General features: G+C 39.0%; 1 protein-coding gene across 2 annotated transcripts in view; it reads left to right on the top strand.

The window, feature by feature from the left end:
• Positions 1 to 13,895, top strand: part of LOC121510998 (high-affinity choline transporter 1-like) — a 38,374-nt gene that overhangs the window by 18,742 nt on the left and 5,737 nt on the right. For both annotated transcript variants that reach the window (XM_041789457.1, XM_041789456.1), the window contains 6 exons: positions 5,413 to 5,538; positions 7,250 to 7,366; positions 8,307 to 8,462; positions 12,361 to 12,509; positions 12,650 to 12,793; positions 13,428 to 13,581. In XM_041789457.1, coding sequence (XP_041645391.1) covers positions 5,413 to 5,538; positions 7,250 to 7,366; positions 8,307 to 8,462; positions 12,361 to 12,509; positions 12,650 to 12,793; positions 13,428 to 13,581 — 846 coding nt within the window. The remainder of the gene's footprint in view (positions 1 to 5,412; positions 5,539 to 7,249; positions 7,367 to 8,306; positions 8,463 to 12,360; positions 12,510 to 12,649; positions 12,794 to 13,427; positions 13,582 to 13,895) is intronic.

The raw sequence follows: 13,895 nt of genomic DNA, 5'->3' as shown, positions 1-13,895 counted from the left end.
TCATGCATCAACAGCACTCATTACGGCCTTTACTATACATACACTAAAAGGAAAGCCTGAGGCAGGGAGAGAAGCAGCAAAAAAAAAACGCAGAGCAGAGCAGGCATCAGTGAAAACAGGATGGCACTGATGAAGTCAGATGTAGCATAATGGAGGAGCTAGGGTGGAGGAGGGTTGTTAAAGCAGCCTGCAGAAGGATCAGCACAGAGTAGGCAGCCTGAGTATGGCGGCATGAGTGCGTTTAGCTAAGAGGAAGCTTAGCGTGAATCAGCTGGCTCTCCGTTAATGAGGGCTTGCGTGGGATCAGCTGATCTCAATGAAATGGCAGCGCTTGACACACTGCTGTGTCTATGCTCAGTACATTGTATAATTGTAGTAGTAACATGATTTTACAAACTCCCACAGCACACCCAGGCTTTCCTCAAGAAACACCAGCATGCACAGCATTTGAGAACCACTGGTTTTAAATTTCCCCTCCTCAATAAACCCACCACAGCATTCCTGTAATCTGAAATGTGTTTCTTCACTTTTCACCATAACAGCTGCTTGGTTTTGTACATTGCTTTGCCATTTCAGTTATTCACATCACCAGTAAAATAGGAGTCTGTTGTGTGATTCAGATGTACCAGCTGGATTGTGGAAGCTAAATACTGTTGTAATGTTAACTGAATTTATTCACAGCATGTATAGCTAAATTAAAGGGATATTTCAGGATTTTTGAAGTTGGGTCGTATGAGGCGCTGATTTTTGAAGTAAACAGTGAGCGGAGGCGGAAGGATATAAAATGGCGAAAGCTGCATCGTAAGTTAGTGCCTGACACAGAGGGGGGCTTTAGGAGAAATAAAGTGCTGTGTACATTTTCGACACAGCGCACAGGCGAGCCAACATATTTTCTTGGCCCTTTTTTTCGTAAAACTTAATTTACGCGGACAACATGTTTCCATCTACAGCCGCTATGCACCGGATCTCTCCGAGCTCGTAATAACAACAGGATCAAATTCCACGGAAATCATTGGAGGCTAATGCTACTACTATAGCCAAGCACCTCCTACGACCCAACTTCAAAAATCCTTAAATATCCCTTTAATAGTTTAGTTCAAACTATTAGTCTTTGTTTTTCAGAACCTGGTTGTAGGCTGACTGATTTAAAATTGATTTGAGATATTTAAATGTGAAAGTCACTATATTATTGAAAATATCACCCAGTGACACAGGGTTTGAATCGTGGGCATGTTTGACGTTGTAACAGTATTTGTATTTTTAACAAACAGACACTATAAAGCAGTTTTACTCAACCCTGCTTAACCAAAGATCCAAACTTGAGAGCTTGGTTTCACTTTTCATTTTTTATCTTTTTTCTTTATTTATTATCAATTGAGATAAGTATTTAAGTTTAAAAGCTAGTTTAAGCCCTCACTTTTTATCCTTTTTCAGCTTTGTCGGATACTCGTCAGTTCCATCTGGTACTCGACAGCTCTAGTTGTTTTACAAAAAATGCTTTATTCTCTGTTCATTTTATTCTCCTGTAATTATTATATACCAGCTAATCCATTTACAACAATAACTAATTGATTTGAAAAGATGAGTTTAATCTTTTTAATTTCAAAGATACAGTTAGATTAACGTGAAATTCAGAGATAATATACTTTTAGATGAGTGAAAAAAGTGAAATTAATGCATATTATAATAAACATCATTATTAAATACCTGTTAAGCCTTCTACAGACTGCATTTTTAGCAATCTTATACATTTCTAGCATGCTACTGTGCAACACTAATCTTATACGACATCAAGTTTGATGTGTGCGACTGTACAATGGCAACCACTAATGCCGCTGAATTGAAGGGTACGCCAATATGCAAGAAATGAACGCCATCAGTGTGCACGGCTTAAGTATGCATTATCCATCAATGCTACCACTGCCATGGTAAATAACGAAGCACAGCAACAACAAAGCCATTACAACTGTACCTTTCATATGCTTAAAAAAAAACATCTGAGATAAAGATTTTCCTCCCTGTTGGAATCCCACAAACTTCTGCTTTTCAGCATTGTTCTATTCCATTCTAATGATAACTTGTTTGTTCATTAGCGATAGAGTTGCCTTTATCGTTGTCATTTTCTCCTGCATTCCTATTGGTTGGTAAGTCAACATAGGTCGTTACATCAGTCACACTGTGAGATGATCATCCTGAATTTCCTACATTTTACAGCGTTTATCAGGCTGCTGTGTCTAAAATCTCCTTACATTAGAACCCACACACTTTTAAAACCATTGCTCCGCTCCTGCAGAAACCATTTCTTTGCCAAAAGCAGTCGTTGGTCCAGTAGTTTAAATTTAAAAGAGAGAAAACCAAGCAAGCGGAGCCAAAATTTCTTTTATTTCACTTTTAAAAAATACCATTAAGTTTTGTAGTCATGTAGTTCCAACACTGGGATTTGTATTAATAGACGGTAGATACATTCCTCCATTTTTCTTACACATTTCAAGCAAAGAGAGGATAAACTTGGATCCATCATGTTCTGAATGTAAGGTGCTATATGTCACCTGTGGAGGATTTTGTTCTGCTGCAAATCTCTCTGTGATGATAAAGTAATATATTGGGTCATCATGTTCCAAGCTTCAGTGGATTGCTGTGATTTCTAACAAATGTGGATCCATTTTATGTTCATTAACTAAAAGAGAATTTGGATATATGATTGTGCTGTGAGGTATATAGGTATTATAACAATAACAATAACAATAATAATAATAATAATAATAAACTATGTTTTGTATAGCATCTTTAAAAACGGGTTTACAAAGTGGTTTGACAATGAGCAGAATCACAAGTACAACAAAGCATCATAACAGAAACAGAAACAAGAAAGACAACAGAGGAACCCATGAAAACTCAGCCAGCACTGTAACACTAACATCATTAAAACCCAGCAGAACATTATAAACACCAAAAACAAGTTAGAAAGACATCATAAACACCCAGAGAAGTAATATTCCAGAATAAAAGTGAAGACCAAGAATAAGAAAGCAGAATAACCTAGACTAATCCAGGTAACACAGGAACCAACTACAGAAAAGAGACCTAAGGACCAGAAATGTAAGAGCATTTGAAATATTTAAAATATTTGGAAGAGACAGAAAGGATAGAGGGAAGAGGGAAGACGGTAAGATGGACTGTTGAGAAATTAGGTGGCAGGTATTCTGTGACTGAATGATGTTAAGGTCTAGGAAAGTTAATTATTACATTTTAATGCATTTATCTAAAATGAATTTATTTCATTCTGCACCTTTGATTTACATCTCCTTCCTACTTTGTAGTAAAAAAAATCAGCTATTCTTGATGAAGCAAAAAACCACAACAAGGGTAATGTCTTGACTCCTTTTATATCGAGCATGTTCAGATCATACTCTTTTACAACTATTAAACGTTTTTAATATTTCTAATTTTTCAGCATTATTGCAATTCAAAATTGTCAAGCCAACCACTAAAGCTGGGAGAATAGTTGTTATTAGCAAAATAAAATATCAAATAATTTGAAAGAAAATAATATAGAACCATTTTTTAAAATGTATTTGCATATTCCTTATTGCAATCTAAGAAAAACGTGTGCAACAACAACGACCTCTGGCATACCTTACAAGATGAGTGAGTCTTCTAGTTGCATGCTTCAGCCTGCAGGGGTCATGCCTGGTCTGATCTTTAACCTACACACCTGCAGGCCCTCTCTTTAAAGTTTTAAAAATTCATGAATGGAATTTGGACTTGTGTTCATATTTTTTTAAGGAGCAGGTCCCACACTTTGTAATGTCAAGAATTCCCCGCATGTTAAATTGCAGAGGGCCCCATTTAGCAAGGACTTCTTAAATCCTTATTTTAAGTAACAATAGACTATCTTGGCATCTGTTATTTTATTATTATTTTATTGATCACCTTTTTGGAAACAGTCTTTTATCATTTCTGTTCTACAAATAGGTGACAGTATCATTTTTTTTGCCATCACTAATGCAGCACATTAAAAATGTGAGGTGTTCTGTGAAGTTAAAAGGCTGGGATAAAAACAGAACTGTCTGCAGTTTTTGAGCAAATATTCAAACATACAGGCACATCTAAAAAAAAATTTGAACGTCATGTAAAAGTTTTTTTTTCCACCTGTGATTTACTACAAAAAGTAAAACCTCCATATATTTTGGATTCATCTCATACAGAGTGAAATATTACAAAACCTTTTTTGTTTTAATCTTGATGATTATGGCTTAACAGCTCACAGAGATGAAAAAAAATCACCATCTCAAAATATTCTGGAAAAGAGAAAAAGAAGATTGGCTGCTTTATCCCATTTTTTTTAACCTGCCTGCCTACTGAACTGGTTGTGAACATTTACTTCCTCGCTGTTGGGGGCTCCCTGGTTGTGATGGGGCCTTAAGCAGATGGAGGTATCAGAATCGATCATTAGCACAAACCCTAATGGTTCTTTGTGTACTATATTTCATCTATATTTCTAAAGAAAATTATTTAACAATATTATTTTAAATGTACAGATGAAATGCTTTAAAGATTTTGTGATTGATTGTTATTATGTTCTGTTTTTGTCATATGTGGAGAACTCATTGTGCTGCTGTCTTGGCCGGGACTGTCTTGTAAGAGAATTTTCCATCTCAATAGGAATACTCCTGATTAAATAAAGGTTAAATAAAACAACACAGCTTTGTTATTGAATGACATTACAATACCTTAAGTTTCCATCCACATATTTTTTAAACTGAAGAAATGCATGGAGAACACTCCTAGGCAACAACTTTTGAAAAATGACAACAAACACTGTAAGCATATTCAAAGCTGTAATTCTGTAAATACATTGGTTTTTATTCCTAACCAGGTTCTGAGTTGAGACTCAGTAACAGTGGTGTTACTTCTGCTCAGCATCTCAGTGATTGGGATTGTGCATTGCTCTGCTTTTCTCTTGTGAATGACTGAAAGTTCAAACGCATTAGCTCTGACTCTTATGAGTACTGTGAATAATTTCAGAGAAAGTTTCACTGAATAGTGAACAGCCCTGTTGCCACTGAGACATCTGTCAAAGAGCTGTAAGGAGGGCATGCAGACATGGCAGTTAAAGGAGCAGATGCACTGTGAATTTCCATTGAGCAACAGAGGAAAACCTGAATAACGTGAAATGACAACTTGATGAATGTACTAGACTTCGATCAAATACTGAACTTTTACTTACTGTACCCCAGCCAGAGGGTCTGAACTGAAGCTTAAGAGGAGGAGGACTCGATTTTTTCTGTCAGCCCGTTGCTAACAGTCAGTTAAACATCGTCCTTTCTGGAGCCAGGTCGACCAGTTTGATCATGGCTGTCAACGTCCCAGGAGTGATAGCAATGGTCTTCTTCTATTTGCTGGTTCTAGGAACCGGCATCTGGGCTTCTTTCAAATCCAAAAGGGAGCAGAAGAAAAGTGCCGCCACTGGAGTGGATATGGCCCTGCTGGGAAACCGGAGGATTAGCTTGGTGGTGGGAATCTTCACAATGACAGGTGAGGAGAGCACAGCTGACAAAAATAGAAAGGCACGTAGGTGATATAAAAAACAAAAATAAAACGTGAAGGAATCAAACGTTATATTTTTATGTTCAGCAGCTTCATTATCAGAGCATGACAGCATCAAGTGTAGTTACAGAGCTGGCCTACTACATTTAAAGACATATCTCCAGATGTGCTGCCCAACTTCACCCAATTCTGCTGCTCATGGGTTAGCTTGAACTTAGTCATCTTTTCAATAAAAACTTGGCATTACATGGTGAGCATACAGTATAGAGCTGTTCTTTAGATTGATGTTATGGAAATACTTTTTATTAAGTACAGACTTGAAAGCATTAGTGGAGCATTAGAAAAGCAATAGTGCATTCTTATCACATTAGTAAGGATCATGCATTTGGGGGATGAACAGCAGAGCTGACTATACAGGTTGTACCCATGAAAAATTTGCCAAATCTTATCTGCCAATGTCAAACAGCTAATTTTGCTCTTCCTATTGACTGATGTTTTTGAGGTTCTGGTACCCCCAGGTGCCGACAATGAGGTGCCTGACTCTACCTGCTATGTTCAGCGATGAGTTGTTTTCATAAAAAAAAATTGTCATAATGAGGGAAAAGTGCATTTCCAAATTCAGCTGAACTTAAATGACATGTCTTCAAGATCTTCAGCAGGGTCTGCTTGCCTAAAGGCAATATAGCAGGCATTTCACATACCTGTAATTAAGAGGCAGGTATATTCTTGTTTGGAATGACAAAAAATCCGCTTGAAATCCACCGTAGAAGATAAGATTCAACCCAGAGACCGATGAAGATATATGTTGTAAATGTGGCTCAGCTTGTCTTGTGCAGAGATGGACATATTTGCCTTTGTGTCTCTGAAATAATAATAAATATTTCTTGTGGAGACAAAAAGCCTCAAAAAGTAGAACACTAATCATCAGGTCACCTCATGTATGTCTTGACACTGTAATAAGCAGAGGCAGTCCCGCTCATGCACATGCATGAAAGTTCACTTTGAAGTGCATTTCTCCCTCATTATGACAAAAAATTATGAACGAAAACTAAACAAGTTTTCTCTTTTGTAAATGTGTCTTAGGAGATGCCATTTTTATCGAGCAGAGTCCTCAAAACAAGAAGCAAACCTCAGAGCTTGGCTGGTTGAAGACATGCTCGTTGGGTTTATTGATCACTCTAAATTGGGTGTACCCTGCCTCACACCCAATGACATCTGGGATAGGCTCCAGCCCCCCAGATCCTGATTCGATGGGATTACTGCAGGTGTCTAATAAATGTAATAAAAAAAAAAAAAAAAAAAAAAACCCTACAGCCCACATGCTATTTACCAGAACTTTAAAACTTATGAACCCATCAGACTATTCCTCAGAGAAAAGACTTCACATTCCCCATGCTGCATACACATATACAGTAAGGTTACAGCAGACAGCAAAGTTGTTTCATGGACAAAAACAAATAAAGAATAAAACAGTCTTTACTGAACAACACAAGTCAGAATCCTCTTCTTCATCCCTGAGTCCAGTTATGCAGTTACAGCTCAAGTCTAAGTCCAAGTCCAAGTCATCAGTGCTTGAGTCCAAGTCGCAACACAGATCCTCCAAATCAGGACTTGAATCGGACTCAAGTTGGAGTCCTGGACTCCAGTACAGTACTACAGGACTGTGTTTGACATATGCATTTCTCATCATGTCCTGTAGCTACCTGGGTTGGTGGAGGCTTCATTGTTGGCACTGCTGAGATGGTGTACACACCTTCTATGGGACTAACTGCAGCGATGGTGATGATGATAGCATACAGTTCATCTTTTATAATAGGTAAGAACTTCATCAAAGGTAAGTTGATTGAGTCAGTGTTAATTTTGACAGCTATTTTTAATTTTAGTCTCAGTCCTAGTCTTTAGCATATGTCTCTGTCTTTAAATGGTGAGAGCGTGGGAGTTGTAGGGCAGTTCACCTTCCTTGGCAGTGTAATCCATCTATCTGCTGACTGTGAGGCTGAGCTCAGCTGCAGACTTGGACTCCACAGTGTTCTCGGTAACTGAGCATACAGAGAAGAGTCAGAGTTTTTCAGTCCTATTACTATACTCTTGGGAGGCCTGGATGTTGACTGATGGCCAGAGGCGCCAGCTGGACTCCTTTGTGACTTCTCTCCCCCTGACACATTTTTGGGTATTGTTGGCAAGACTGAGTGTCTGATGCTGATGTTCTCAGGGGAGCAAGGATGGGAAAAAGCAGCATGATACAGGGACGGCAGCTGTGTTTTTAAGGGCCACCTGATGCGCTTTCCCAGGCCTGGTCTGGCTAACCTCACACTGGGTGCTCAGGGCTGGTCTAGATGCCAGGGGCGGCCATGTGTGTCGTGGAGGGGTCAGATTGGATGTGGATGATACGTTTGTGATTTTTTAAAAGTAAAATGAGACATTAAGGAGCAGTGGTGAACTTATTTCCATCACTGTGGCTTCAGAGAGATGTTACAATTAATCACAATTAGAAAATCTTCAAACACTGCTGGTGAAACGATTAATTTCATTAATTAATGCGATTAATTGATTAATGCTGACAGCCCTAGTTAGAAGGCACAAATGTGTACCCAAATATCTAATTCCTGGATGATACCCAGTCTTCTCTGTTACTTGAAATTATGACTAATAATTTTTGTTGATATCTTGTGTGTTCGTCAGCTTAAATAAGCATGCCATCAGCTATCTCTGACTCCACATTTTCAACCTGTTGTTTGTTTTTGTCCTTGTTCAAGCTGGTGTGGTATTTGCTAAGCCAATGAGAGACAGACACTGTACAACCATGCTGGACCCTTTCAACATGAAGTATGGAAAAGCACTAACAGCTGGACTGAGCCTGGTTTCACTTCTTGTTGATCTGATCTGGGTTCCTTCAACACTACTTGGTTTAGGTACGTAGGCATTTAACTTTCCTGTGCACATGGAACTAGGGGCTACATCCACAAGAGGACTGTGCAAGTACCCCTTTAGATGCCTTTTTAATAGACAAACATGATCAAGTATTGTCTTTGGTGCAATCTAAAGAGAAAATTTGACAAATTGCACATGTTCAATTGCAGAGAAAATACAAGTTTGTTGACATTAAGTCAGCTCTATTCCAGCTGTATTTTTATGCTCTGGTGCTACACAGCTTACAACAGGGGCCATATTTATTGATTTGCCACTGACCTTTAAGCATCTTGAGTCTGCCACTGAACCAGGGTCAGTTTTGGCTCCATATCTTTTTGCATCTGTTAGACAGCTGATAATGTAGGAGAATTTTAGCTTGACAATAACTTGAGGCATATGCCTAAATCTATTAAAAATAGTTTAAACAATGTTCAAAGTTTTGGACTGGCCAAGCCAGAGCCGAAGCATGAAACCTGCTGAAAACCTGTGGGGTTGCCTTAGAGCCTTGGTTCCCAACCTGGGGTCCAGGACCCCCTTAAGGGTTTGCACATAGTAATGCAAGTAATGGTAAAACACTTAGTGTATACAAAATTCAAACAGTGGTTGTTGGTTAAAAGAATGTGTGTTTAGGGCTACTTTGTTTTGATTTATACAAAAAATAATTTAAATTTATGTTCATTTTGGCCAGAAGATATCACTATTTGGGGGGGGGGGGGGCGCTCAAGTGTTTGTAAATACAAGTAGGGGTGCTCAAAAGAAAAAAGACTAGGTTAAAACCTAGTATATGGTTGATCGCAACTATCTGGGATGCCTGTTTAAATGCCCGACTGGCAGAGTGATTTTGTCATTATTGTTATTTTTTGTGAGTCAAACTTATCGTGACAACTTACATGTGCATAGCTACATGCTGTCCTCTCTCTCTGTCTGTCCTCTTAATAAAGCTCTTCTCTGTATATATATATGAAACACTACGTGACACGTGTCGAGACGTGTCAGACTTTACTAATAGAGACAGACAGTGTCACTGGAGATTAAATGTTGTTTTTTCAGATATGTCTTTAATGGTAGTAAGTTTATACGAACAATAAAACACTAACTGTTAATGAACTGTTTATTCTAAAATAAAATAAAAACTGCCTCAGGTTTCATGAACATTTCTAATTCTCCTCAGACAGGTAGGCAAGGGTCTTTATATGTGTAAAATTAAGCTGAATGTCTACTTTAGTTTTCCTGTTGTTTTTTATATCTGTTATCAATAAACATATTTATCATATTCTCAGCAACTGAAGACGTGCTAAACATTTAAGCAGTGCTTTTCTTAACAACACAAATACGGAGATTTTAACGTTTATTTGTTCCCCATAATCGTATCATATTAAGGGGATATTTACCAAATATTTTGACACAGACACACACAGCTGGAGCGCACACACACAGTGCTGATGCGCTGATCCTCCATGGTCAGAGAGGAGCTTTAAGAGGAGGAAGTTCTGCTGTTTATCCCCCAGTACTCTGAAACATTTGCCCTCAACAGATAGAAGCCTGAAGTCTACACTACCAACATGTTAGCGTGCGTTTCAGTGTAGGTGTGTGCGTGAGCGTGGCGTTTGTGTGTGTCACTCTTATGCAGCATGAAAGCAGATGAGGATGAGAGTAGAGCAGCCAATGCTGCTGCGTAAAAGACGCACAAACGGTTAAAGAGAAAGGGATGATAGGATAAAGAGTGACAGGGGGACAGAAGCTCATGATGGAGAAATTAAAAACCCAAGATTGTGCATGAGTCTCAAATCACGAGTGCGAATCAAGTCTGGAGTCTTTTGTGGGTGAGTCCAACTCAAGTCTCAAGTCACCGGTGTCATGATTGTTAGTAGTTTATTATTTTAGTCAAAGTAATAGTAAGTGCTTACTGAAATGTTAAAAGCTACATGTTGCCCTCTCCCTCCGTCTGCCTCCTTCTGTTTTTAATGAAGCCCTGAGCAGCGTCATCCCCCCTCCGCTCCTGCTTTTCTTCAATGCATCTGATTGAAACACAACACACAGACACACAGCGACTGAGCTGCAGTTAGAGAGCTGCAATGAGGCTATGTACTCTCTTTATTCTGTGTGAGAAGGGAAGACAACACTACAAGAAATACGCAAAAATATATTCTCTGCACAAGACAAGCTGTAGAGTGAGAACATTTTTTTCTGTTACAGCAAGCTTTCAGTGTTGCTCTCTGCGCTTGTTTGGATAAGACATGATATGTGGTTCAGACAGAAGCACTGCTGTGGCTCAGTCCCAGCTAATGACAGGCCTGCTAGTGGATCATTAGCTGGGACACAACAACTCATAAGCTGTATACAGCAACTAACCCTTTCCTGTAACTATCACATAGTCATGCCAAAGTGGGACGACAGAAGAGCGACAATATTGTTTTCTGTCACAGAAAGCTTTCCTTGTTGCTCTCAGCGCTAACTGTGATGAAGAAATGTGATGGTCTGGCTAAGGCAGAGCTAACGTTCAGCTAGCAGCTGTAAATACAAGCACAAGCAACCCTTTCCCCGTTTAACGATCACACACTCAAGCTGAAGCGGTTTGGCAGAAAGGCAAAAAAAAACCTTTCTGCAACAGAAAGCTTTTAGAGTAGCTGTCTTTGCCTGTTTTAATAATGTCCAGTTTTGACAAAGAGCTGCTGTGACTAATTCAGAGCTAATCGCTCCTCGAGCAGCCAGCATACACAAGCATTGACACAAGAAGTTACCTTTTCCCCCTCAACTCTCACATAGTCATGCCAAAGCAGCTCAGCAGAGGAGTGAAACATCTTTCCCAACATGAAAAGCTTATAGGGTTGTTTTTATTCTTTGTCATACAGCAATGTGGCCCAGTTCTGGTTTAACAGAGGCTAAAGCTATATCTGAGTATTTAGAGCAGTGGAGACAGCCATTAGAGGGCTCTCAGCACAAGTAAACCCCGCCCATAGTGCAACTCTGTATGTATGGCTCTAGTTAACACAGTGGAGGCAGCCATTAGCGACAGCATTCAGTACAAGCAAATGCAACTCTATGTTAGGGCCCTCAAAGTAGCATCAATCACTCAGACATGGACAGAGCCATCTATAGGGCTGACCTCAGCGGTCAGCCAAAAAGGTTGGGAATCACTGCCTTAGACAGCTGTGTGCAGAAAATACCTTCACAAACTGATTGTGAGCACCTTTGCAAGACAGGAGAAGCTACGCTAATAGACTCCTACTCAAAGACTCAAAAAGTGTCCATGCTTAAATGACAAAGTATTTGATTTGGATGGTGGATATTTACACATTTATGAAACCAGATTGCCCTCCAACAAGCTTTTTTTTCCCAACAGAAGTAGACAGATGGATGATCAGATTAAGGATCAAAGAAGTCCTGAAATGTTTCTCTTTGGTCTTGTTTTGTTGCACTGCAGAGACAGATTTTATACTGTATATCCACTGAAGAGTGGATGTGGAGCCAGTGTGGGCCCTTGGCCCAATTAATATTTTATGATATTTATAAAAAAAAAATTAAAATTATTTATGTATAAAATAATTATAAATGTTTACAATGCATAAACACATATCTATCTCTGTACAATGCTTTGGACAAGGGTGTCTGCTAAAAGACATTCTAATGTTGAATGGGGTTATTTAAAAAAAAAAGGCACAAAGTGTGCTCAGATGGTGGGTGTGTTATCAGTACCAAATCTTCTGTGAATAGAATGCAGTGCTAATTTTGTGCAAGCCCTGGTGCTATTCACATGTGCAATCCATTATTTGCCGTATGTATTGCTTCATTTCAGTAGTAAATCTACACTTGGATGTAAATCCTTCTTGACATTACACTGATGAGACTTCTGATGCTAACTCTAGTTTTCAACGCTAACTTGAACAATGATTTTCACAGGAGCAATCATGAATGTGGTCTTGGATTTACCTTTTGCTGTTTGCATCTGGATTTCTGCTGCAGTCGCCATCATCTACACGCTGCTGGGAGGCCTCTACTCTGTGGCCTATACAGATGTTATACAACTGGTTCTCATATTCCTTGGTTTGGTGAGTTTTCTCATTTGTTTTTCATGACGTGACTAGCTTTTTACAAAAAAAAAACAAAACATTCCTATTTATGGCATAACATTTTCAAAATGACAACCTTAGAATTTGTGTGTCCTTAACATTGTAATCAATGTCTGCAGTGGGTTTGTGTTCCTTTTGTTCTGATGAACCCATCCACCTTGGACATCAGCCAGACGTTGATGAACAACACCTTACACGCTCCCTGGATTGGAACGCCAGAACTGAAAACGGCCTGGAGGATTGCTGATGATTTCTTATTCTTTGTAAGGAACCAACATGACTTTAAGTTTATTGAAGTATTGTAGCTTATTTTGCAGTGGAGCCTTTCTCTATGGTACTAAAGAGACTCTTTAACAATAACACAGCATGATCATAAACAGTATGACAGATATATAGTACTATGTCAGGGGAAACTGAACTATCCTCCACGATGGGATGAATGGTTTAAATTGTATTTTTGTTTAGCTGAAAGGATCATTCAGGGTACAGCAGATGTGCATTTCATAGCATTAAGTGGGACAGAACATGACACACTAGATAGAGTGAGGAACAAAAACACTTTCTACAAGAAAAGCTTTCATGTGGTTCTGTGCTCTTCTTTTACTGAAATAGTTTTCGGAGAAAAGTGCCGCTATAACTGCATTCATGCTGATCTCTTCGCCAGTCACCATTGTTTACTTGCTTGCAGTACAACTAAACTACTCCAGTAGCTACCACATTAATCTCATCAGATGATGGTGATAGGTCCTTTCATTCTCTGACCATTGAAGTGTTTCAGCTTTGCAACTTGGATCTGCCTGATGACAGACATGGAATCTGGCCAATCCATCAGCTTTGCAGTTTTATTTGGAAGGTCACACGTGATTAAACTGAATGAAAAACAATTTGGACTTTCAGTCACTGGGGAGTCTGGGATACCAGTGCTTCCACCAAAGGACCTTGTCAGCCTCCTCCACAGCCACAGCCAAGATCACATGCATCGTTGCTGGTTTCATCTTCCTTTTATTTGGTACACCTTCAATATTGCTTGGGGCAGCAGCTGCATCCACAGGTAATCATCTTTTAGTCCTCTTCGTTTGGGATGAAATCATGACTGCATTTAACATTTACTGTAAAATTCAGATGTTGTTGTATATGCTATTTAGCAACAGTTTGTATGAATGGCTTACAGATCAATCAGGAAACATTTATTATATTATTTATTAGCACTGATTGTCCACATGGAAAGCATTAAACATCCTGTTCTTCCTATGCCAATAAGGAAAGCCTAAGGCAGGGAGAGGGGAATTAGAAACCCCAGAGCAAAGCAGGCATAAGTAACAACTAAATGGTATTGATAAAGTCAGAAGAAGAATAAAGGAGGAG

This window comes from Cheilinus undulatus, linkage group 6 (genome assembly GCF_018320785.1).
Source record: "Cheilinus undulatus linkage group 6, ASM1832078v1, whole genome shotgun sequence".
Taxonomy (NCBI): Eukaryota; Metazoa; Chordata; class Actinopteri; order Labriformes; family Labridae; genus Cheilinus; species Cheilinus undulatus.
This window is presented reverse-complemented; position numbering and strand designations above follow the sequence as displayed.